Source organism: Panthera uncia, assembly GCF_023721935.1.
Source record: "Panthera uncia isolate 11264 chromosome C1 unlocalized genomic scaffold, Puncia_PCG_1.0 HiC_scaffold_4, whole genome shotgun sequence".
NCBI classification, from domain to species: domain Eukaryota; kingdom Metazoa; phylum Chordata; class Mammalia; order Carnivora; family Felidae; genus Panthera; species Panthera uncia.
In genome coordinates, this window is record NW_026057585.1 from 14,496,163 (window position 1) to 14,523,481 (window position 27,319).

Sequence of the window (27,319 nt, forward strand, 5' to 3'; positions counted from 1 at the left end):
TACTTGCCTTGCCTTTTCATTTTTCTAACTTCCACATCAAAGTCTAGGGCTAGTGCACCTCATTGGTAGAAAGCAGCTCATGAGCCCAGACCATAGCTGCAGTGGAGGCTGAGATGTGAGTGTTGGACATTTTTATTTTTAGTGTAGAAGGGAGGCTCTTCCTCCTAAGAGATTCTCCAAACATAGGAAGGTAATTCAAATACACAGTAGCCTGAGCAAAAGATAGACACTGCAGCATCCAATCATGTTCACAGTATACTTAGTCTTCTGTGTTTTCTCATTTTTAGAATAAAAAAACTGAGATGGAATTTGTCATTCCCTTGGGCTAGGAACTTTGGCATTTTCTCTCATGCATCATTTGGAATCGATTATCACCAAATTCTACTGATGCTTATAAATCAGTTTCAGGTCTACCACTTTCTCTCTGTTACCAGGGCCATGACTTCAGTCTGGGTGTTTGAGACCTTTAGGTTAGATTTTCTCAATAACCTCTTTGGTTTCTCCCATGCCACTTTCTTCTCTTGGATCCATTCTACAAGTTGTTGCCAGAATACTCTTCCGTAAGTATTGTTTTCATCATGCTTCTTCATTGCTTAAAATTATTATGATTATTATCATTGGCTGATTTAGGACTCAGTCACCTTTATTAAATGATGTGCCACTTTGAATTGTATCTGATTTGGATCCCTTTAGTGGCTGATGACAGAGAGTATCAAGGACGAAGTTTACTTTTGCTTATGCTGTCTCCTGTTTAGAATGTGAGCCTTATTCTTTCAAATGTCAAATTCTACCTTTTATTGAGCACAGTTTCTTTCTCCTTTTCCATGAAGTCCCCACAGTATTCCAGACTTCCTTCCTGTACTTTCTTTGGTACTTAAATATTTATAATCTACACTTCATTATTTAGTGGCATTTTCTTTTTTTTTTTTTCCAACTTTTTTTTAATTTATTTTTGGGACAGAGAGAGACAGAGCATGAACGGGGGAGGGGCAGAGAGAGAGGGAGACACAGAATCGGAAACAGGCTCCAGGCTCCGAGCCATCAGCCCAGAGCCTGACGCGGGGCTCGAACTCACGGACCGCGAGATCGTGACCTGGCTGAAGTCGGACGCTTAACCGACTGCGCCACCCAGGCGCCCCTATTTAGTGGCATTTTCTAATTGCAACAAGTGTTCTAATGATCGTATTCTTATATCCTCTCCACCCTGAAGTCCTTAAGGGAAGAACCATAACATATACTTCTGTTTATCCTATTCTTGGTGTTAAACCCGTAAGAGGTTCTTGGTTGATAATCAGTAGGGAAATTTATAACCTTGGATGTAGATTACTAGTTAGTGTAAAGTGTCTTAATGACATTGGAAGAAAGGAACCTAATTTAACCATTCTGAATCAACCACTACTTGGGCTTTTGAGTTCTGTGCATATTATTCTCCATATAGAATTTAATGCTAAGTACATTAAAAATAGTACTCTATACATGACCTGAACCACACTTGTTCACATCTGGAATTGAACAGGTGGATACAATTAATTTTCACTCTTCCTCCTCTTTGGAAATCAGTATAAGAAATGAGAAAGCACAGCAGTATAGGAAATCATGAGAAAGTGCAGCAGTTATCAGGGTATTTTAGGTAATAGAAAGAGACCTATATGCAACACATGTAGGAATTGATTGGTTATTTTTGCTAGGATTTCTCCTTGCATCTGTTACAGGATTTCCCACTTAATATATTTCTTTGAGACATCTCCACATTGAGATTGTTACTGTGCACAGGGGTTTCATTTTTGTCACCAGCCTCTGACAGAATTATAATTTAATGTATTCAGCCTTTGTGCTAAGTAACTTCCTGTAAACCAGAACTTGTAGAGCTGTGCTTCCCTCTAAACTTTTGTTAGTGATAATCTAATATTTCTTCTTAAAGTTAATATTCTAAGAATAGGCGATTTGTATAGTTTTATGCTGACCATTATTAATTTTGTTGTTTCCTCCTATAAGAGGAGGTATTTTTCTAAGGCAAGCATTTTGATTTGAGCATAGTTGATTTGTCCACTCATAGAAAATGATGTGGTGCTTATGACTTCCTGTTGCAACTTGAAAAATGTTAAAACAAAATTCAGCCTGTATTCTTCTTGATACATAGGAATCCCTTTTAGAAGTGACAAAAGACACTTGTTTTTTTGAGGAGTCCTGATTCATAGAATGTTAACAGCCATTTGTATTTCTTTTCCTTGAATTTGTCCTTTTCTACTTTTCTTTGTGGTTGTTACTCATATTGATTTGTAAGAGGTATTTGGATAATAAAAGCATTAACCCTTTGTCTTTAATACGTTTGAGTCTGTTTATGATTATTTTGCTAGATGATAGTTGTACATTTTTATGGGTTCTAGTCTCTTGAAATGTTCCATTATGATTTCTCCCAATCATGAGACATTTATCTTATAAAATTTTTTCAAAAAATTTTAACGTGCAATTTCTCTGGTGTTGGGTGAGGAGGTCATTAATTTTTCACAAATCTGATCATGTTCAGTCAGTTCTCCCTTTATATTTATGTCTTGCCAGATTTCTTTCTAGTTTGCTTTTCTGTGTGAGATTTTCCCAAAATGTCATCCTACTTTGAAATGTCAGCCTACTTCTTCTGTTGTGCAGGTCAGTAATCATGCTCAGTAGTGCATCCTGTACAGGTGTGGTTGTCGGGCTTACTGTTTCTTTGTCCACATCATCTGTGAGTATAAGGCATAGACTGAGTCTTGGGGCATCGCTTGATATGGTGCTCTCTCTTCAAAATATGTGTTCACCTTCCATACAGCTTTAGAATTATTAAGACCTTGCTTCCCGAGTGTGGACAGAGATTTAAAAAGGAAAAATAAAAAATAAAAACCTTGCCAATGTTATTTCTTTCATCTTCTCTATGTGGCCTTATATCTTAGAAGAAAATTATGTGTTAAATTCAAACACATTCATGAGTGAGGAAAGGACTTTCAAAAGTGGAACTCTGCACATTCCAGAAATGAAAAGACATTTTTGAGAATACTGTTTTCTAATCTCTTATTTCCTTTTTAAATTGCTTTTTGACTTTCTGTATGTTTGGCCTTTTTGTTTTAATTTTTTTTTGGAGAAAATTTTGGAGAAATTTCTCTTTCTCCATGCTGCCTTTCTTTCCCTTGTTGTCCATTTTCCTCCTTGATGTCTGGTTCTCTTGCCAGATGTTCCTGTTTTCACCCATTTTCCTGGTGTCTTCTTACTGTTCATAGTGGGATGATCGCAGGACATCCAGATGAATGGAAAAAATGTGTTTGGAAGCCTTGCTGTAACATGATTATCTATTTGGTGGTTATGTTTGGATAGAAAGATAAAATTGTTCAACTAAAGCACTGAGGGGAGAAATATCCCATAGATTTACTAACCGAAAAAGCCCAAGGTGTAACAAAACATGTTTTGGTCTTGTCATGTAAATATAAGGATTAAAACAACATTCATATGAGACTATATTTTATGAAAATACAGAATTTTCATGAAATAGCAAAATTGGTTCATACCAATCTAAAAAACGATCATAATTTCCTTAGTTACAGATGAAAATAGAGTGTTTGAAACAGAAAGTGTGGCTAGAAAGTCTGATTTTCTCAATTCCCTACATAAGACCTTCATTCTCCTCTGGTTTTGAGAACACCTATAGCTTCTGCCACCCTTTTCTGTGTATTTCTGTTCTGTTCTCACCCAGTGGTCCTCTGTGTCTCTGAAGGTCTAGGGAGCATGCTGATGGAGGGGGATGGATAAGAGCAGGAATGCCAGCGTGCCATCCACACCTCTATCATGACTGTTCCCAGACTCCCAGAAGCTGGAGTTGCGGTTCCAGGTTGAGAATCACAGTCCAGGCTGCTGCGGTTGACATCCAGGAGTCTCTAGGGCTTGCCTAATTAGTGGCAATTTATCAGCAGAATTTTATCAACTTTTTCTTGTGTGGCAATATGCTAGTTAAAAGAGGAGAGATTATTTCAGAAAATATGGTTTTTATAAACATAAACTTTTAGAAACATTTTATAGTGGACAATATGTTGTTACTACATGTCATTTTCTAGTAGTAATAAATTATGCTGGAGCCTATATTTTTAAGTTTATTTACTTATTTGAGAGACAGTACGTGCACAAGTGGGGGAGGGGTAGAGAGGGAGACACAGAATCTGAAGCAGGTTCCAGTCTCTGAGCTGTCAGCACAGAACCCAACACGAGGCTGGAACCCACGAACTGTGAGATTGTGACCTGAGGTTGGACACTTAACTGACTGAGCCACCCAGGTGCCCTGCTGTAGCCTATTTCTGAAAAGCTTTCTATTAGTGTTTCTCTAGGAAATTCAAATCCTTGAACTCTTCACAAATAATTTTCTTTGCTCTAAAGAAATAAAAATAAAAAGGTATTTTGTAAAAAATTTTTTTCTAGCTTTCACAGTTTCATAATGTTTTGAGTAATTTGGGAGGGAACTGTAATGTGGGTGCAAATTTGGTATCCTAAATTATAGGATAAAATGGGATTTGTTTATAAAAACTGTTTATAATCCACAGTAATTGCATGAGTTAGGGCCTTTGCCAAGTGACTTTTATGTTAATGTTTTTGGAGTGTTGTTTAAATATCTTTTACCCTGTTTTAATGCATTTTGAATGTATTTTTCTGGTCTCTTCCCCTAACCTGTAAGCCCCTTGGTTTACAGATTTGTTTCCTTCATAATATTTAGAATGGAGTTTTGCACACTGCAAATGCTCATAAAATATTTGTGATTTGACTTGAGTATAAATTAGAGATGTATTAAGGATTCTAAGAATCCAGTTGATGTCTGTGCCATGTCAAGTATACTGTCCAGGGACTACAAACCCGGTGCTGACACAGCAATGTTCTTTTCTTTCTAGAAATGTGATCTCCCTTGTTCAATGAGTTACATATTTTATTCATTCTGTGATCTTCTTTTCACTGGGAGTCATAATCTTATATTCTTAGGTTGTATCTAATTATAGTCAAGACTCCACCCCAAGATGTTGCTGAATTGATAGTGGACAAAGGAAACCTTCAAGTAGTAGCTCTAAGAAAGGAACTGTATAGTTTTGCTTATTTTTCAGTTGCCAAGAGCAACGTAAGAATCGCACTAAGGAGGAAAAAAGATCATAAGAGCACCTCGGAATTCTTCCTGAGGATCAAAGGCACAATCTGATAATACAACAGTCCCCTTCCCTCTGGTCAGGTTTCATTCAGGCTTGTGAGCAGTTTAGAATAGCTTATCTGTAGGGAAGTTATAAAAAAATAAATGCTCTGAGGTTTGCAGTATACATTAAAACTTTTAAAATGTTGATACCCTTTGGCCCAGCAGCTTCCCTGCTAGGAATTATTATCAGGAAATAATTAGATGCATGGATAAATATTTAGATACAAAAGCATTCTCGTCATTGTTTATAATTTTGAGAAGTTGGGGAGAAAAACTCATGTGTCCAACAATAGGACACATTTTATTTATTGATTAAATGCACCTGTTGTAACCCTAAAAAAAACATTTTATGTGAAAAAGTATATGCCATGGGTCATTGAGGCAACATCTGAAATTGGAAGAGATCTATCTAGAGTCTCTCCTGCCTTGTATCTTACTGTGTGGGAACTGAGGACAAGTTGTAGGGGCAAGCTGACCATTAGTGGGGATTTGGATCATGAAGTGCCCCACTGTGATGGGGTTTGAGAGCAGGGGCCTTTCTGACTTTTTACAGTTAGTATAATTTCCTTTTTCTAGTAGTCATGATAAAAAATATATGCCAAGGAAAAGAGACTGTAAGAAAATAGTGTTTATAATTTTAAAAGCAATCTGAAAAAGGATGTGGCTGTTGGGAATTTGCTTTTTATGTGTGTTCACTGCTTTTGTCTTTTCTAATCACTTTTCATTGGAAGCACTTTCTTAAGCTTAGTGTGAGTGCTTTCTTCATCCATATGTGTTAATCCTGTGTTCAGCAATGGCCCTTGTTCATGAGCATTTTCTAAGCATTAGCATTACTTAGCCCACATGTGTTCATATTTTTACTAAAAATGGACATTTTAGCATTGAAACTTTAAGAAATCCTATGTCAGCTAAGCCTCCTAGGACATTGTGTAAAATCTCTATTTTAAGACCTAATTAAATATGTATGTTGAAAGCATTTTTCTAAACAGGCATTTGGATTCTGAAATCCATCATAATTGTTCAAGTGTGTGAAAATAGCCAAAATTGGGTCTTGACTGATCACCTGAGCACTATATTTCTGTAAATTATTAAATCCCAACACTTGCCTCTTATTTGTACATGTAGAAGTTTCTTTAGGGGAACAATCAGAATTTTCTCAGTTTCTGTTCCTACTGATCCTGGACCTTGATACTGAAATATGTTGCCACATTCACTACAAAAGAGGAAAAGGAAAATCCAGCAAGCATTTTCCATTGCTTTTAAAGAAACATTTCGTTAAAGTTAAGTTTCATCTAATGCTTCCTTAAGGTGGTGCCAAAAGGCCAAGATTTACATGGATTGCTAGTATCTTTTAGGGCTCAGGTGTTCACAAAGCTTAGTCAGATTTAGAGGTTAGGAATGTAAAGGAAGAAAAATGGGGCTGGCATGTCATGCCAATTGTACACCGGGGAATGCCAGAGGGCGCTCTTTACAGAGATTTACTATGTGCTCAATGTACCAGACCATGTGCATGGCCCTGGAGCATCATTACCCTGCCCTCCCTTCTGACTTGTCCCTCAGAGGAGCAGGGATATTAGATGGAATCAAATAGGCACTACATAATCCAATCTCATGAGTCTCTCCAAAAAGCCTTGTTTCAATATTTAAGAGCAGAAGATAAATCAGATTTTTGTAGTATAGGGATGAATAAAGTCTCCACTATATAAAGAGATAAGCAGCAGAGTTAAGTGCTAAGTATTGAGTCTAACTACAGTGGAAAGAAAGTTTCTGTAGTATCTAGTCTTGCCCTTTGAAACATCTATTTGAAATAAAATATTTGAAAAAAGAGCAAGAAGAAAGCATTAGCGTTTGGATTGAAATATTCTTTCTTACAAAAGTACTCTGATTTGATGTGATCGTTCTGACACAAAAAAACAAGAGTTTTTTTAAAGTAGTTCTTTTTTTGGGTGACGATCATGAGCACCAGAAAATAAAATTCACTGTGCATCATTATGTTTGTGGTTACATCAAGTTTGCTCTATAGCGTTAGAATGAATGACAACTCATTTGGAGAAAAAAGATAACCAGTGGTTACGATTTGTTGCCATGCTTTATTATATAGGATTCAAATTAGAATTAGTGTTTTCACAGGATGGAAAATTGTGTCAAATATTCCAAAATATGTTCGTACCCTTAAGGACTGAAAATGGTAAGAAGTCATTATTGGTGGCAAGTAAGTTATGTTATTAATTTACATATTATTCTGTATTTATGCCAGACAATTTTTTGGGGGGTGACTTGGTTTATGTTTCGTTCACTTACGATTTTAACACATTTGGATATGAAAAAATTAAATGGAGGACATTGGGGGTCATATTTGTGTTACTTTGACTCTGGATTTTTTTTCAATCTGCTAGGACTTGACATCTTTCTCTCTTCCATGAGTGAAGACCATAAACAGAAAAGGGAAATAAGGAAACTGATTTTGAATCAGGAAATTTCTCACAATTGGTTTTTCAACATATGCCAATAGATTATATGAGGTACAAATAGGACGTGGCATAACTTAAAGCCAGCACTTAACATAGCGAAATGAAAAACACTCTTTCAAAGTACTATAATTATCCCAAGAAACAGGTTGCTACTCCTCGAATTTTTGGGTCTCTCACCTCTACGTTATTACTTTTTTCTGATTAGCCTTGCTTTCATCAGTTTTCAGTTTTGGGCTTCTGATAATATTTTGTTTGAACAAAGGACTGGCTTCACAGAGCTTATGAAGAGAAAGTGTGAAAAGCATTTCTGTTTGTTGTACAATTCTGAAAACATCTTTGCATTGAGAAGTTCTGTGTACGCTTATTAGTAAAACTTCCAACAATATAAAAATATTAAACTATTTTTCAAAGAGTATTTACATCACTATTTGAATTGAGTGGGAATCATTTGAGTTGGAAAATATGGAAGTTTAAATGTATTCCTTTGCCTAAATAGTCAATAAGAGCATTTTGCCTGGGTTTGAAACCCAACTCTGTGCCCTGCAGTTGTGTGCATCAAGGGCAAGTTGTTTAACCTCACTATGACTCAGTTTCGTTGTCAGTGAAATGGGACTAACAATAAAGATGTTAAGAGGATAAAATGAATTAATACATAAAGCAATAGAGCAGTGCCTGACCTGTGATAATTTGCTAAATAAACAGGAAATGTCAAAAAAAAAAAAAAGAAAAACAAAACTGAAATTCCGTAGAAGTTTTACTTCCTCGATAAATAGCCACCATTATTGAGAGTTCAGTGTATGTCCTTGAGTATCCTGTTTATCAATGCACAAGCAGCTGTCCGGCTGGGGGTTGGGAAGGAAGGAATGTGGGCAGAGGACTATGATGGTTCAGTAGCCGTGTCTGAGGGTACCCCTTCCTAATTCTGCACAGGCCTCTTCCATTATACAGAGCAGTGGGACAGCAAGAGACACTCTCAAACAACCTGGCTTTTAGAAGGTGCAATTAGAGTAAATGTTCAAAAGTGTATGAACTGAATTGTATGTTCAGCTTCCTTAGAATTCTCTTCTGTTGGTTTTTGTTCCTTCCACAATACTGTTTATATCAAATAGACCTGTATGGGGGCCCCTGCGTGGCTCAGTCACTTGAGCATCTGACTCTTGAGTTGGTTGTGATCCCAGCGTTGTGGGATCCAGCCCCACATGTAGCTCTGCATAGAGCATAGAACAATCCCTCTGCCCTTCTCGCCACTTGTGTCCTCACTAGCTCTAAAAACAAACAAAAAACCCAAAATAGACCTGTATGTAGTTACTTTCCATTTTTTAAATCAATAATTTATCCAGGGATATCCGTCTGGGTCAGTTGGTTGAGCGTCCAACTTTGGCTCAGGTCATGATCTTGTGGTTCGTGGATTCAAGCCCCCTAGTTGGGCTCTGTGCTGACAGCTCAGAACCTGGAGCCTGCTTCGGATTCTGTGTCTCCCTTTTTCTCTGCCCCTCCCCTATTTGTGCTCCCATGGGCGTGTGCGTTCTCTTTGTCTCTCTCTCTCCCTCTTTCTCTCTCTCTCTCTCAAAATTAAACATTAAAAAAGCTTAAAAAAGAATTTATCTAGATTAATAGAGAAAGGTAATACATTTTAAAACTGCGCTCTTGAATTAAATCTGTCCTTGAGTTGTTTCTCTATATCAGTGGTTCCCAAACTGTGGTCCCCAGATGAAGAGCATCACTGGCATCTGAGAACTTCTTAGAAATGCAAATTCTCAGGCCCTGCCCTAGGCCAACTGAATGGGAAACCCTGGAGCTGAGGCCCAGCAATCTGTCATCCAGGTGATATTGGTGCAGGACAAGGTTTGAGGACTCCTGCCCCATATAAAAGCAAAGATTAAAAAAAAAATTTTTTTTTAACTTCGTATTTCTCCTTTGTCATTCTTTACCCTACTCAGAAGCAGTGATATTACTGAGGCATTCTGTGTCTGCTGTTTTTATATCCTGAATGTCATTCACTACAGTTGTTCACATAACACATCTCTAATCATGCTTTCAAACTTTATTCCAGTATAATTCACTGGAAAGCCTCCCCTGATCCAGAGATCTGCCTGGTCTCGACTCTTTTGGACTTTTTGGAGCCCTATGAGCACCTCGTTCTTAGCTCCTCACACTTGACTGCAATGGTTTATTGACCGACCTCTCTCTTTTCTGTAGCATATGGAACGCCTTGAGCATGTTAACGGTTCTTTCTATCCCTGACACCGAGTGGGATTTATGGCATATGTAGATGCTAAGTAAGTATTTATTGATGGATATCTTGAAAATGAACAAAAGAGTAACTTCTCCAAGACTGAGTGTTACTGAAGGGTAGACTGGTGTTAAAGGAAAGCTCAAGTGGTTGACTGGGAGTCCCCTCAGCTGTCAGATGGTGTGTGAACTTCCTCCATCACTGTTTCCTGCGTTGTAAAATTAGCTTAATTCCTACCTCACAGGTTCTTGTAGAGTTCCTGACACACAGAAAAATGGTCACTAAAAATTACTAAAGTACTAAATTACTAAAATTAGTACCTTGTACATTTCAGTAATCTTAGGATTTTTATTATCCCACCTTGAAGTCATACATTTTTTTACTTTTAAAGTCATTTTTCTCATTAGAACCAAAAAGCAGATAAACTTGATTGAATTAAACTATTTAAGATTTTGAAGCAGAGAAGGTAAAAAGATGAGTCAAATGTATTGGTGGCAAAAAAATTTTAATCACTATGCACTTAGGATGTGAAAAAGACTCTCATGGTAAATCAGCATAAATATACTTAAGCGTTTATTTTACAAACAGCAGTACATGTTCATTTTGTGAGTTGCACTTGTCAGACTGTCATAAAAATCGACTCTGCCATGATTTCCAGGAATTTGGGCAGCTTTTATTTTTACATACACCTTATAAACATACTGTGCTCTCTAAATCTTTGATGCTTATTTAGGCCCCAAACAGATATATATCCTTTTTAAAGGGGTCATGGGTCAAAAAATTATACCCATCATCTTTTGAGGGAAACTAATATTTATATGTTTTAGTAGGAAAAAAATAGAGACTTTGCATGGAATCATTTACATCAATGAATAGAACATCTATGGCCAGTCCAGCACACTGGTGTAACATCTTGTTTCTAAGAGAATTGGTTTCTAAAAAAATAACGGGCAAAGATTATACCACTATTGGCTCACTGTTTGGAGTTGGGAGTGCGACAGCTTGGTTGGGTAGAGTTGAGGTTAGAGATCCAGCTAGCTCATAATTTTGGAGATGAAAGCCTGGAGCCCAGAGAAACCACACGGTCTATCATGGTCTCAAGGAAGGTCACAGCTGGAACCAGAATCATAACCTCCATGTAGTCCCATGCTGGCTACTTGACTTTTTGAGGTAGCCCTATTGACAAGGTCTTTTTTTTTTTTTTTTAATGTTTATTTTGGAGAGGGGGAAAGGGGGAGAAAATGAACAAGTGAGGGAGGGGCAGAGAGAGAGGGAGACACAGAATCCAATGCTGTCAGCACACAGCCCAATGTGGGGCTTGAATTCACAAAGTGTGAGATCATGACCTGAGCTGAAGCTGGATGCTTAACCGACTGAGCCGCTCAGGCGCCCTGACAAGGTCATTTTCTAAGAGCCACTCTATACCATTTGATGCCAGGAACTTTTTGATGTGGCCTGAAAAAAACGTTAACCTTTTCTGTTGTTTTGCTTTTTAAATTCAAATAATCAGTTATCCCATTCTTAGGCTTAGGATCTGATGGCATGGAGTTAGGGATGAGGTGAGGATCAGTATAGGCATCTGAGATGTGACACAGTCAGGAGGGTGTTTTGGTTCATTACTTCCTAATAAGCATGGCTGTTTCGACCTGGCCTTGTCAGAATAGCTGCTTTGAAACATCCAGTTCAAGATGTCCCTTTGGAGAAATCCTAAGGATATGAATGTTTGACTTCATGCAGGGCCATCTACTGGTCTGGGTTTCCTTTCTCTATTCAGCAGTGCAAGACTCATGACTTAAGTGCATTTTAATAACTGGATATAAATGTTTGAGTTTCGGCTGCCACTGTAGGATTTTCTTCTTCTTCTTCTTTTTTACATTTATCTTTATTTTTGAGACAGAGACAGAGCATGAGTGGGGGACAGGCAGAGAGAGGGAGACACAGAATCAGAAGTAGGCTCCAGGCTTTGAGCTGTCAGCACAGAGCCCGATGCGGGGCTTGAACTCATTAACTGCGAGATCATGACCCAAGCCGAAGTCAGACGCTCAGCCCACTGAGCCACCCAGGCACCCCAGGATTTTATTCTTCTAATTCAGGTTGCTGTTAAATACTCTCTGGGGAAAAGAACCTTAAAAGATCATGTAGATTTTTTAATTCTTTTAATGTTTATTTATTTTTTGAGAGCGAGACAGAGCATGAGTGTGGGAGGAGCAGAGAGAGGGGGAGACACAGAATCTGAAGCAGGCTCCAGGCTCTGAGCTGTCAGCACAGAGCCTGATGCGGGGCTTGAACCCACCAACCGTGAGATCATGTCCTGAGCTGAAGTCGGACACTTAACCGACTGAGCCACCCAGGCGCCCCAAAAGATCATGTAGATTTCAAAACTTGTTAAATATGTTATATTTTGACAGGATATTTATTTGGGGGGGGGTTAGAAAGGAGGATAATAAGGAGTGCTTGGGTGGCTCAGTCAGTTGAACCTCTGACTTCAGCTCAGGTCATGATCTCATAGCTCGTGAGTTCAAGCCCTGTGTCGGGCTCTGTGCTGACAGCTTGGAGCCTCGATCCTGCTTCGTCTCCCTCTCTCTCTCTGTCCCTAACCCACTCACATTCTGTCTCTGTCTCTCTCAAAAATAAACGCTAAAAAAATAATTTTTTAAAAAAGGACGATAATAAAAAGAAAACCGTATCAACACTGAAATATTAGATCTACCATTGCACAAAAACCAATTTAAAGTAGATCTGGCTTGGTTCTCTCTAAAGCATTTCATTACCTAATGTGTCATAGGGATTTTGATGTCGTGGTGGGTCATGAAGGATGCCATCATGGCAAGAGTTTAAAGGCCATGAATTACTAAGGTATTTAGACATGAGTTATCTTGGTAATTTCATCTGTTTACAGATGTTTTCTCAATCGGGAGCTGTGCTTTGCCAGAAGGCGAATTGGCTTTACAGATAAAACCAACCACCTCTGGCAGCGGGTCACTGTGCCTCTGGTGCCTCCAATGCCTGAGTCTGTTTTCAAAGGTAGGCTGGAAGGAGGATCTGAGAAGCAGCTTCTGAAGAGAGAGCAGATGCCTCCCTGGATAACTCTGATGAAGAATTTTCAACTTTGGTGACTTTATTTTTCCTTTTTGTCATATAATTAAACTGTACTCATTCTTCAGGTGAAATACTTCATCTGAGGTTAACCTGAGATAAAATGTGAAACAGAGAAGTGTATCAGAAAAGCAAACAAACAAACTTGGGACCAGGACCATCAGAGTTTGGCACCATATGCTCACTGGGGTCATTTTGCCCATCTGGGCTGATCTACATTTCTACAGCCTTGGATTGTTTCTTCTGAGCCACTTCTTGATAAACACTAAACCCTAGAGGAAATTCAGATTATCTTGGAATAACCACATGCACTCAGGAGCTAATGACCAAAAAATACTCCTTGCAAAATATCCAAGTTCCAGAAAAAGAAGTCTTCCAGGACTCCTAACGTCATATCCCTTTCAGGATTTAAAGGCCACAGGTTGTGGAGATCTAAAGTGACAGATAGTTAACACTGCTTCAAAAATAACTATTTAAGTAATTCAACTAAAGTTACTCCTAAAGAGAAAATCAGCAAACACTTGCAATGCAAGAGAGAAGGATTCTCAAAGTGAAATTAAATAATAAAAATAAAAGTTAATCTTCATCTTTTTTCTTAAATCATAATGCAAGTGAATATGAAAAAGCTGATTAAATTCAATATAATTTGGTTGGAAAGGAAAACTTAATGTATCATGATTGTGCATGCTCCTCAGCAAAGACTGAAAAGTAGAAAAGCAAGACGAAGGGAAAAAACTGCATCAGATGTATTTCCATAGAAACCTTATTTTATGACTGCTGGTTCATGTGTGGTAGAATGTGTGTGCGCGTGCACACACACACACACACCACAAATAGTTGCAAATCACTCAGTAGGAAACCAGACTACCCCTGCGCCAGTTTGAGATTTGTAGATCCAGCCTAACACAGGTTCAGATTGGCAGCCCTGAGGTGACATATCCCAGTCTCACAGACTTGAGACTCCTGACAGTTCTGGGTCAATTTTTTTGACCATTGTCAACCACAGCTATCATTGGTCCCCACTGGGGCAGCATCAAGTTTCTAAATGATGCCTGGATTTAATCCTCTCTCTAGTGTATCTTCTACACTCTGACGAACTGAAGTCAGATCAGATTTCCTAAAGTTTGCTCAAGCTAGACTCTTGCCTCTGGGATTTGGTGTATCTAGTAATGTTCAAGTTGGGTTGATCCCTTTTTCATAATGCTTGTCACATTCTTTTTCTCCCCTAAAACCAATGCACAGCTAGGCTTTTGTTAAAACAACTTCCTAGGTTTAGGCTCCTTCCTCTGAGCTATTTTATGCCGCAACAGATTAGTATTCTTGACACACTGCTTCTTGACAGTTCATTCTCCAGCTCAAAAATTTTTGCTGGCTCCCCATATAAATAATATATGCAGACTCCCTAGCCAGGCACTTGAAGCTGTCTGCCTCCAACTTGCCTCTCCAACCCTATTTCACACTCATCCAATGAGTGTTCTAAGGGCCAAGCCTGACATGTGATAGGTGATGAATGTCCTGATGGGTGGCCATCAGATTGACTAAGAGAACAGTCAAATAATTGACATGTGTAGACAGTGGGGATGTGTTAAGTAGAAAAGGCCTGTCTGTGTGTGTGGTAGTTTCTTCCTCACCATAGTGGCTCCCTACTCCCTTTTTAAAGTCCATTGTTTTAGCTTCTGCTGCTTCCACTGGAGATGGCCATAGGCATCAAGAAGTGTAGGCACTGGCTCTTTGACCACATCAAGTTCTGACACCCTGGGAGTGCCACGTCACTCTTAAGCTACCACCTATACTTGTAAACTGAGGAGTTTGGTCCAATCTTTTCTCCATCATGGATCTGTTTCCTTTTCTGCCATAACTCTAGGCACTTTGAAAACTTTTGTCTAGACTTATGCTGTCCACTGTGGTAGCCCTTAACCACATGTGGCTATTGAGCATTTGAAATGTGCCTAATCTGGGGGTGTTTGGGTGGCTCAGTCGGTTAAGCATCTGACTCTTGATTTCGGCTCAGGTCATAATCTCATGGTTGTGAGATCAAGCCCCACGTTGGGCTTCATGCTAGATGTGGGGTATGCTTAAGCTTCTCTCTCTTCCTCTATTCCTCCACAGCTTGTGCACGTGCATATTCTTTCTCTCTACTCCCTTTCCGTCCCCCCCTCCAAAAAGGAAATATGCCTAGTCAGAATTAGGTGACCTGTAATTGTAAAGTACACACCAGATTTTGAAGATTCAGTATGGAAAAAAATACCAGCATAAAATGTTTTGATTTAGATTTTGATTATATAGTGAAATTATAAGCTTTAGGTATAATGAACTAAATAAAATATATGATTAAAATTCATTTCACCTGTTTTAATGTTTTCTGGTTTTATGTTTTATGTTTTATGTAGCTTCTTAGAATATTAAGGTTGTGTATGTGGTTCACATATTTCTATCAGCCATCTCAGGTCTAGAAACTCAGTTTCTTTTTCTTCTTTTAAATTTTTTAAAACGTTTGTTTATTTTTGAGAGAGAGAGCACGGGAAGGGGAGGGGCAGAGAAGGAGGGAGACACAGAATCTGAAGCGGGCTCCAGGCTCTGAGCTGTCAGCACAGAGCCTGATGCGGGGCTCGCACCTGTGAACCATGAAGTCACGACCTAAGCGGAAGTCAGATGCTTAACCAACTGAGCCACCCAGGCACCCCTGGAAACTCCATTTCTTACATAATGAAGAATTAGTTTACCTGCTTTTTAATTGTTAAAGCGTATATGAAAATGAGTACTTTTAAGAAGTATGAAATGACCAGTGTTACCAGAACATAGAGATGTGAAAGGAGTGTCCTGTAACTCTCCCAGTCTTGCAGGTAAAGGTGTGTTCTCCTAGGTGATTTGAAAAGTGAGAATAACTTACACCTCCTTATTCTCTGTGAGCAGTTCTGAGGCTGGGACTGAAAATGGGACATTTCCAGGTTGGCACAAGGGATGTGTTCTGCTCCACTGTCAGATCCTGTCATTCTGGCATTGCCTTTTTGTTCCCGGACTCTTTGCGATTTCATCCTTTAAAGTGGTAATAGCCGTGTGGGCAGCATTCAGGTAGCAGAAATGTTTGCAGGCGGGTTGCATGACTTTGAAAGTATGTCAAGTGTGGAAAATGTGTTGACTTTGACCCAGCTGTATGATTTGTGGGCAGCTTTGACAATTCATTTTATTTTCCAAGTCCCTTAAGTCACATAGAACGTTCCCTGTGTACTTGAGATACATAAATGATTTCTCCTCTGGCCTGATGCTAATGCACAGGATGTGTCTGCTTCAAGTGACTTGTGTGAATGCACCAAGGCTCCCAATGAGCTGGCAAGACAGAGCTGCTCTGCTAGAGTTGTTACTGAGATGGGGTGGGGAGTAATCAGTGTTTACCTGCGGGACCCACGGTGAAATTCCCATGCTTGGTAGTGAACATTAAAATGGCCACTTAGTCTTTGTGGATGATATCTCTGCTCTGCTTAGAGGCAGGGAATCACTTGCAAATATGGTCATGTTTTCAGAACTAAAGCGTTTGTTTTACAGTTGTGTACAAACGATTGAATTCTTTAATATTTGCCTCCTGAGTTCAACATACTGCAACACACCAGTGTAAATTTAGGAGAAGCAGTGAATATTTGTGTTCGTTCTGATTTCTAACTAAATACTGTGCTTCCAGACAGCTAACTCTGCACTGCTGAATCCCAAGTTTCATCTCTGGTATTTGGACCCAGAAGATGGTTCAGACAGCATTTGGGAAAAGTTACTTACAGCCTCTTTTACTTGGTGGGAGAAAATTAACAATGCTGCTGCCAGTTTGCCTTTTTTCTGCCTGCGCTGTAGTAGAAATATTTTTATTTTGACACCATCTGTGAATTGTAGTAACATGAATTTTATGCTCTGGTAGGGTTTCTGTGAAAGGTTCTAGAATCTCTGGAGCACAGCAAGCCAGGTGGTTGGGCAGGGCTAGACATGGAAGGTATGGGGAGAGTAGGGTGAGCCTGGAAGGGCATAGGGAGTGTATCAGATCTACCGAAGACTCCTGAGTGCTGGTGACTTCATCTCTTCGTGAGGGGTAACATTTAAGAATTTCAAGGTAGACACGGAGTTGGTGGTGGTGTATGACATGGACACTTCTGAAGTGTCACACAGCCTGTATGATAGCAGAGTAGAAGACGAGTTTGAGGGGAGTGAAACTGAAGGCGTGGAGACACATTGGAAGGCCGTTCCAGTAAACGAAGTAAGAATTAGAGCTTGGGATAAGCCAGAGACGTGGAAGAAAGAAGGAGTTGGATCTGAGAGAGATGCAAAAGGATGAAGTGATAGGATTTAGGTGTGCAGTGTGAAGGACAAGTACAAGTCTGAAAGATTTCCCAGTGTCGGGACAGGAGTGAGACTGTAGGCTCCCTGGGCATAGGAAGGGGAAGCAGGTTTGAAGGAAAGGTACTCTTTTTGGGGTCTTAGAGGTAGAGCTCAGAGGCCCAGAATGCACAGACAGCAAGACCATGGTGGTATAGAAATGGATCCTGAGACAAGTGCAGGTCCGTTTGGTTTAGAAAAAAAATTTTTGCTTAATAATATAAAAACAGGGGGCAAAAACATAAGAGACTCTTAAATATGGAGAACAATCAGAGGGTTGCTGGAGAGGTTGTGGGAGGGGGCATGGGCTAAATGGGTAAGGGGCATTAAGGAATCTACTGAAATCATTGTTGCACTATATGCTAACTAATTTGGATGTAAATTAAAAAAATAAATTTAAAAAAATTTTGCTTAATGACGTCATCTCTTGGAACCTGCAAAATACCCACTGTAAGAAAAATATTATTCAGGAAATGGCAACTACAAAAAGCTTCTCAGACAGTAAGTTACGTGTGAATCTGCTCTGAGTAGGCAAGTGTTCTCATGGAGTGGGTGGTTCAGAGGATGGTAAGTCTCTATTAACCTGCAGACAAAGAGTCGGGGAAATTCCCGATTGCCTTTCAAGATGTATTCCAAGGTCACCTTTTCTAAAAAGCCCTTTGAGCCATCCTTGCTCTAGCCTTCAGGCCGAGGGGACATCTGGCCTTGCTCTCTCCCCTGGGCTGCAGGTGTTCTTTGTAATACCAGGTCTGTGTTTTTGCTTACTACCTATATGCTCTTTCCCTCCCAATGAATGGTGGGTTTTTTGAAAGGGGGAAGTATATAATCTCTATTTTGTTACCTTCAACATGTGGAGTGTATCAGGTATATCTAGCCTATAGTGAGTGTTCAGTAAATGTTCACTGAATAAATTCAGGGGATTTATATACAGCGTGGTAAAGTAGAAAGAGAAATAGTCTGGACAGAAGAGAGGGGACCTGGGTTATGACACCAATTCTGCTATTGGCTCTTTGACCCTGAACGAGCTAGTTAATTTTGCTGGACCTTGGTTTCCTTATAGGCAAAGGAGGTTGAACAAGAGTCTAGGAAATCCATGAATGGTCTTCAAGAGATTCCTGGATTTCTTGAGATGAAATTCAGAGTTGTGTATACTTATGTAGGTGTGTATATACATATATATATATATATATACACACAGACACACACACACGTACATACACATACCTACACATACATACATACAGGTCCACTCCAACCCCCGAGGAAAAAACCAAGGACTTTCAATGTACTTCAAAGGGAGCTATGACTTAAAATAATTAAGAACCATTGAATAAAATGTGGTAGCTTTAAAATTTCTGTATTGGATGGAGTTTGGGAGATGTGGCCCTGTGGGGGGGGGGTGAGGTTTAACCAAAGGACTGGTCTTGAAATTGCTATTAAATGACAGCCTACTTACATAGATTTTTGTATTTATTTGAGGCAATGAGGCATGGAGATTATGGGGAGATGTATGCTAAAGCTTCTCTAAACCCATCCCTTTGTACTGTCACTTCTTAGAGCTTTTTAAATTCTATGTGAACTGTATGTGATTATAGTTCTTATTATGTGTTATCTTCATGAATTGACTAGGCATGGGGCATTCTTTTTAACATTTGCTTTGGCAAGGTCAAGTGTGATTGTTTTTGGGCTCTTAGAGTTACTTTTGCATGACAGGAGTTTTTGTTTTTGTTTTCTGAATATTTGCATGGAAAATTAATTACATGAGAGAAGAAAATATGAATAAGTAAGGAAAAAAAATTACCATCCACAATCTTTTTTTTTTTGAACCTAATGAATGCTATAGTTAGATAAACTTAGTGACTTTTGGCAAGTATTAGACACTGGCCATCATGTACTTGAACAGAGGTATAGCCTTTTAGATGTATGCACAGCCATTGGAAAGCTTCGTGTTACATCCTGTGTTAACTTGAGATAGATATCTCACATTGTATTTTCTGAAGTGCTTTGCAAAGACCACGTGTTATTTTACTAATGATGACGGTGACCACAGTGGCATTAGGAAATAGCAGAAGTATGGGGCATCCTTTTATATGCTTTTTATAGACAGAGACTGAGAGAGGTAAAGGAGCTAAGGCACAGAGCATATGCTTAACTCCCATGGCCACCCAGCTAGTGAGAGACAGAGCTGAGATTTGAACTCAGAACATCTGGGTCTTTTTTTTTTTTTTTTTTTTTTAAGCAACATTTGAAGAGTTCAATTATCTGCCAGGCAGATTTTTTAATTAAGTTTTTAATTTTAATTCTAGGATAGTTAACATACACTGTCACATTAGTTTCAGGTGTACAAATAGTGATTCAACAATCCTATGCATTATTCAGTGCTCACCATGATTAGTGTACTCTTTAATCTCCATTAGAACATCTGAGTCTTAAGTTTGTGCTCCTAACCAGGCCAGGAGGCCCCTAACCTCCTAAAAGGAGGTTCTTTTTTTTTCTGTAGGGCTTTACTTTTGAGGTTTCAAAACAGTAAGTATAGACTAATTCTTACTTTTATGATCATTACCAAGGCCTGCACAAACAATACATAATTTGGATGCATTTAACCTATATAGATACTCTTTTGTCCACTTCAGTTTCATTTCTCACGGTGCACAATCTTCTTGATACAGAAATATTGTTCAGTTCATCTTATCTGGCTGTTCCGCTTTGCTTTGCCTGTAGGGGAGGTGGTCCACACATTTTCTAGCAGCATCCTACAGTATTCAAAGCAACAACCAGGTGTTTTAGGGAAGATGTAAAATGTGCTGCTAGAACTATGACACTAAGCTGCAGTGTATCTTAATGGGGCAATTTACTGTGTGAAATTAGAATTGCAAAGAAAATTAAGATAATGAGGTCTGTTGATTTCCTAGGAGGCTTAAGGTAAAATATATTAGTCTGATAGTCACCATCTGGTTGGGTTTAGAATTAGGCTTCTTTGAGAGCCTGGTGTCTGGCGTGCCTGGGTAATACCAGGTCTCTGGGTTGCACCTGATTGAGTCTATAAGCCTGTGTTTCTGTCTGAATTATTCAGTCCAGCACTCCCAGCCAAGTTCTGTCTGAGTTATGTCCTCTGAGCTTTTCCTCCATGACCACATGGGGCATTTACTCTCAGCCTGGAAGAACCATGATGTGGCGTTCCTGCCTATAGCTTCAGCTGCTGGATGATAACTTGATGCTCTGGTGCTGCAGTGCTACAGAGCTTTCTTGAATGACTAAGCTTGTCTTGCACTTGGGGTTCAAGTCTACAGCCACCAGATTGCCTTGTAGAGCCCACCTCCCTGAAGTGTCACTTCCCTGGGAACTAATGGTGAGTTCAGCTCTCTGCTTCTGAATTTTGATAATAGCCTTTCCATTAGATCAGGGAGAAGTATGTGTGTATGTATATATATGTGTATATATATGTACATATGTGTGTATATATATACATATATAATTAAATTTATATGTATACATATACTATAAATATATTGTTATATTTATATATTATATATGTTTTATTATATACACACACACACATATATATATATTTAAGTTTATTTATTTTGAGAGAGAGAGCACGAGCAAGGGAGGGGCAGAGAGATTGGATCCCAAGCAGGCTCTGTGCTGTCAGCTCAGAGCCCAATGTGGGGCTTGAACCATGAGACCATGACCTGAGCTGAAATTAAGAGTTGGATGCTTCACCGACTGAACCACCCAGGCACCCCAAGGAGAGGTATAAGAGGTAAAACTTCAAGGTAGAGAACTCAAGTAGATAAATCCACAATTAACTAGCACTTTTTGGCAGATGTGTGTATTGGTTCCTATGGCTCTCTGTGGTTGTTGTCTATGGCCATGGCTTCCTTAACTCAGGAACTTAGAAGTAACTGTAACATACTGCTTTTGCATGGATGACTTCTTTTAATTACAAACTACATTATCAACAGCATGAATATGCTGGATAAGCAGAAAGTAAGAATTTTCTTGAAGGTCTCATGAAGAGAATAGTTAAAATTGGTAGCTTTATTAGTTTACAGTTCTTATTGAAAACTTTTATGGCTTTTAAACTTACTAATGGGGATGGTAAAAGTAAAGAGCTCAAACTAAATTAAAAACACCATTAAGGGGAGAAATGTGATGGGAAGGGGTTGCCACTATATATACTGCCTCTAGACTTGAGGAGAGAGGCAATTCTTTTTCATATTTAATATTTAATTTTCATAATGGGCTCCTTCTTCAATTATTCATTCATTCCCTGCTTGTGCCAGGCTAAGCTCTTTACATATTTTTACACATATTATCCCCAATCCTCGCAACAATTTTGCAAGGTAAGTATTAGTCATTCATTTGTTTGAGCAACAAATATTTTTGTATTAAGTGGTTGTTATGACCCTGGCTGTGAGCTAGGTGGTAAGAGTGGAACAGTGAAGAAGCAGTTTGAGTTCCCTTACCTTGAGGTGTTGTTCATTGTTGAATGGAGAGACAGTAAATAGGTCATTAGAGTGCCTTGTTATCTTCTTAATATACTCTTCGGGGGTGTATAAATGCGTAAAAAGTTTTTGAAGAGCAATGGTTATGCTTTTGACATCCTCATCTTGTCTAAGAATCTTTCCTCTAGAAATACCTGCACACAATTGAAAAGATAATTGGCAAGGATGGTAATGCCACCATTGTTCTAATAGGCAAATGTTGAGAAAGCTCATTGGCAGCAGAATGGTCAAATCATTGTTACACTCGTATGCTGTAATGTTGTACAGCATTAAGGTGAATGAGGTAGATCTGTATGTGTTGACACAGCTGTCTGGGATATATTATTAAATGACAAACTCAGGTTGTAGAAAAGTCTGTATAATAGGAACATATTACCTAAAATAATAATCATGAAGAAAAGGGAACAAAATCGTGCAGGAGTCACACCAGATTTTTAGCTTTGGTGCCCTTGAAGCAGAGGTGTGTGCATGGTGGGAGTGGGGGGACAACTTCTGTGTGTTACTGTGTTATTTCAGTTTGACAAAATAAACATGAGTCCTTTTCAGATGTTTTAAACAGCAAAGGTGATAGGTAGAGGGCAGAGTTGTGTCCTACGGGAACACAAAGGACCCAGACTGGAGTGGGAGATGTCAGAGAAGACTGTGGTAGAGGGAATGGCCTGTCTGAATTCAGGATGTTCATGGTCAGCATGAGGAGAGACACAGAATAAGTGTCCTGCTCAGGAGCATCCCAGTAGATGGCTTTGGAGCTGGCCACCTCTATACTTTAAAGGTTTATCCAGGTTGTCCTGAGTTCTTCTTCACTTTGCCTCCACAATACATCAGCCACTCTTCTTAAATACTTCTCACATTTCCACCTCTTCTCTATCTCAACTGCTGCTGGTGTAGACTTCTCATTTCTCAACTGGATGATTGAAACCCCCACCCCCCCCACTACTAGGTCTCATGACTCCTTGTCTGTATCCCATGTCCTTCTACCCCTGTTTATCCTTCACTGTGCTGAATGATCTTCTAAAATGCAGTTTTGACCTGGGTATCTTCCTTTTTAAACTTTATAAATGATCTTTCATAGATTTTGGGATCTAATCCCACCTTCTAAAGCAAGCATATAGAAGCCCTTCTTACCTCTTCCACCTTCCTCCCACAGTAACTGTTACTTATATTATCTGGAAATATTTTACTTTCCTTAAAAATGCTGCTCTTCTTAACAAACAAGGAATAGCATGGATTTACTAGTAGGTGGTTGTCCTATTAACTTGCAAATATTCTGACTAAGTTACCCCTTTGTGAGTTCATGTCTGTAATTTCATATTATGTTGAGGTAACAATTTATAAATCAATAAATTTCAGGGAAAATAGTCTTGCTGCCCTTGGGGATATTTTCTTTTGTAAATATTCTTGAATGAATGTTTCTAATGTCAGGAGAATCTGGCATTAATTTTTATACTTGTCTATTCCAAATCCGGATATGCTCCACCTTTATAGAATACACACTGTTCTAAAAACACTACATTGACTAAACAGACTTATTTGCTTTGGCTAAACTTAGAATTAATGGATGGACTTGATGTACGATCAGATAGACACAAAACTGAGAGATGGTCCTGAGAGATTTCCTTTAAGACATGCTATGTATTATTCTTCCATCCTTCCTGTCCACTGAATTTGTATCTTTATTTTTCTATTACTGAATGGTAATAAGTAATACTTTTAAGTAAATAATAGGAGTTGATTTCATCTTGGTGATTTTCAGAAATGTTTGTACTTTATAAACATGTAATACAGGACTAAAGTGATAGACTGTCTTTTGGCTCCCCCTGGCGGACAATTGTACACAAAACTCAAACAACGGTCTTGGATGGGGATGGTTGTGAATAGTACCAATGGTGGGAAAAGGGACACAAAATACATTCTTACCTTTAGATACATTATCGTTTTTATAGAAAATATCTCAAAGAATAAAATATATTGCTATTATAATGTAAAATAGCAGTGGTGAAATATATCACGTAAAATACCTAATACTAATGCTATTGCTGTTTTTCTTCTGAGTAATGGCAATGCTGGGACCATAGCGTAAAATAGAATTTCAGATAGCAGATTTAACACCACAGCTTTAAAACGGTGTGCATCAGGATAAGGTTGATGCTAAAATTTGACAGTATTATTAATTCATGTGTCTACTATTTAGATTATTCCAGAATCTTCCAAAAGCTAGATTATTTCTCAGTAATGCATAATTTTGTAATTTTAGCAAATGGTTATTTTTCAGTTAGCTTATTTTGATAAACTTATTATTTGTTCATTCATGATCTTCTGAATTTACAGATTCACTGAAGATTCTTTTATCTTTATTATGGGGAATTGATACCTGATTGTGTCTTGCTTTCATATCAGATGTTCAAAAAAGTTAAACCAGGAAGAAATAGCATAGTCTTTCAATTAAACTTTATTTGTCTATAATGATAATTTTATATAATAAAAGTTCACCTTTACTGGGTTAATCATTTGATGGGCATTATCTCACTTAATCTTTTCAGTAACCCCATGGGGAGGCTGGTAGTTAGTTGTCCTAACCCACATTTTATAGAGCTTAGGAAAGGTGAGCTTAGCTAAAATCTGTGAGCCAGGGCTCAACCAGATTCTCTTGCTCCAGAGCTATCTGTTTATAACTTCAGCAGTGTACTTCTTCCTGAAGTAGGCAAGAGATAGGTACACGTGTGGCTAATACTCTTTAAGAGACTTCTGTGGCGTACTGAGACATTGCTAGTAGGTCTTGGTATTTGAACTGAGGAATTAGAAGATGAACTCAGCTCAGAGAGAGATTTTTGCCTTCCCCACCCCTCATTTTGAATAGGACTTACAGAAGAACCTCTTTAAATTTTGTTTAGTTTTGAGAGTTAGGACAAATTATATCGTTATCATAGAAATAGGTTTCATGAGAAAAATACATTTTAGCTCTTTGGGTTCATCGCTAACTCTTTGAGCAAGATAATCTTAGGTGTAAAAGTGGCAAGGAAGGGTAAAATCTCTAGGTTCTAAAACTATAGCAGGGCACATTTAGGCGTAGGTACCAAGGTCTTCATAAGTAATCATTTAGATAGATAGATAGATAGATAGATAGATAGATAGATAGTCAAGGGATTAGGAAACTCTTTCTGAAAATACTCAGAATAATTTTCTTAAAGTTAGCAATTATAAAGAATAGCTATCATTTAAACAGTTTTCATGTATTATCTTCTTAATTCTTACAGTAACCTAATGATTATTAATTACCTAACTATGATTATAGGCAGTATCCAGATGATAAAACTGAAGCCTAGGGTAGTTAGGCAGTTTGCTGGAGGTTTTTGGCTAATGAAATGTAAAGCCAGGATTTGAACTCGTTTGAACTAGCTCAAGAGCCCACACTCTAAACCACTTGGCTGTATAGCAGTGCTTTCCAGTAGAACTCTCTGTGATGATGCAAATGTTTGATGACTGTGTATTGCAATACAGTAGCCACTAGCCAGATTTGGCTACTGGGCACTTGAAATGTGGCTAGTACAACTAAGAAACATTTAAATAGCTTGTCCGTGTGGCCAGTGGCTACTGTACTTGGACAGAACAACTTTACAAGATCTTTCAGATTCTGTAGAAGTGGAGATAGAAGACCTTTAGTATTACCTCATCTAACTTCTTGCTTTAATGATAAGGAAACTGTAAACCAGATGCTTAACAATCTGCTTAGAGTAACAGTTAAAGAAGGGACTAGATTATAACCCAGGAGTTTATAATTTTCAGAAACCGCTCTTCCCATTCTGTACTTTTGTTGGTATCTGCAAATTTACATTTCTGCTGCCATTGTTAATCTTAGATTGTAAGATTATCTTTGAAAAAAATTCTTATCTTTCCCGAAGTACGTGTCTAATTAACGCTTTCCTTTTTTTCTCAGGTTATAGAAACACTGTCACGACTTTCTCGCACACCTATAGCGTTGGCCACAGGAATCAGGTAAGCTTGATTCAAGTGTTCATTTGCTCAATGAATGTAATGATTATTTACTGAATGGTTACTGTTTGTAAAAGACTTTGCATACAGGGACCATATCTCATTCATGCACATACAGTGCATGGTATTTCAGTGCCTACTACACATTTGAAATCAATTGAGCAAGTAAGAACTTATTTATAGAGTTGAATAAGATACATTGGCTAAACATCATCATCAGTTCACTACTGACTGTTACCGGTAGGGTTCTTTGTTTTCTTAATTTCCTCCAACATTTCATTTCATTACATACGATTCATCAAAACAAACACAAATGCTCAAGTAAATACATACTTAAAAGATGTTGTAGTACATTTATTTCCTATAGTCCATAACCATAACTCACAACTTTTAGGAATTCAAAAAGTAAATCAGACAAATATAAAATAATATGTGTACAAGGATATGTGTTGAGGATTGGTACTAAGTGAAAAAGTTGGAAATAGGTTAAATTAATTGTGCCATCTCTGTGCAATGGAGTATTATGCAGTCAGTAAGCATGGAAATAAATGTAGATGTGTATATCATGTTGGACTTTTTCTGTTTACTACATTCTCAAGTTATATCAGTCAGAAAATCGTATTTTTAGTAACATTAATGATAGTTTCAGTAGCTACACAGCTAGGCCCCATAGAAATGGAATGGATCTCGTTTTTTACCTTGTTTTCTCAGAGGTCCATTCCTTAGTCTCCAGCCTTTATGGGGCTCTGTGATGCTGTCTCTCTCCCTCTGTTGCTTCTATTATTCTGTGTCCAACTCACATTCAGGTTTTAAGAAGAGGATATAAGCACATTTTACAGGACTGATCAGCAGTAACTAGGCAGCCCCTTCCCTGGATACAAAGCCTAATGACCTCAGGGAGGATACCCTGCGTACCCTTTTTTGGAAATGGGCTGTGACTTTGGCAGCTTCCTACAGAAGTAATCTCTAGGTTGGGTACATGTTCAACACCTTGCAGTTTGCTCTACATGATTCATCTTTCCATCTTAATATTTATTTTATGTCATTATATGTAAACAGATTTTGAAATAAATAGCCTGATTCTATTTTGATGTATTTATGCATATTTGATTCTGAAAGCATATATATTAGAAGGTTTTTCTTTCCTTCTTAATTATTCTTATCTATATTTTCAAATTTTCTGCAGTGAACTTCATATAAGAGCATAATCAAATGTGCCGGAATTTATTTAAAAAAAAAAGTATTTTGAAACTTTAGCATTTCTCACATTTTAATTTACTTGAAAAATGTAGCTTCTTTAAATGTCTTAAGTATTCAATTAATCCATAAGGCAGTGTGAAAATCTGCTTTTCAGTATATTAAATGTAGTTATCACTTAGTGCTCATTTATTATTTTGTTGGATCCTCTTATTTTTGTGAAATATGACATGTTGGCTGCATGTAAAGAAAGTAAAACTTTTGGCATGATAGTATA

At 38.2% G+C, this 27,319-nt stretch overlaps 1 protein-coding gene across 3 annotated transcripts in view; it reads left to right on the top strand.

The window, feature by feature from the left end:
* VAV3 (vav guanine nucleotide exchange factor 3) overlaps positions 1-27,319 on the top strand; it is a 358,747-nt gene that overhangs the window by 133,828 nt on the left and 197,600 nt on the right. For all 3 annotated transcript variants that reach the window (XM_049616683.1, XM_049616684.1, XM_049616685.1), the window contains exon 3: positions 25,790-25,848. In XM_049616683.1, the coding sequence (XP_049472640.1) occupies positions 25,790-25,848 (59 nt within the window). The remainder of the gene's footprint in view (positions 1-25,789; positions 25,849-27,319) is intronic.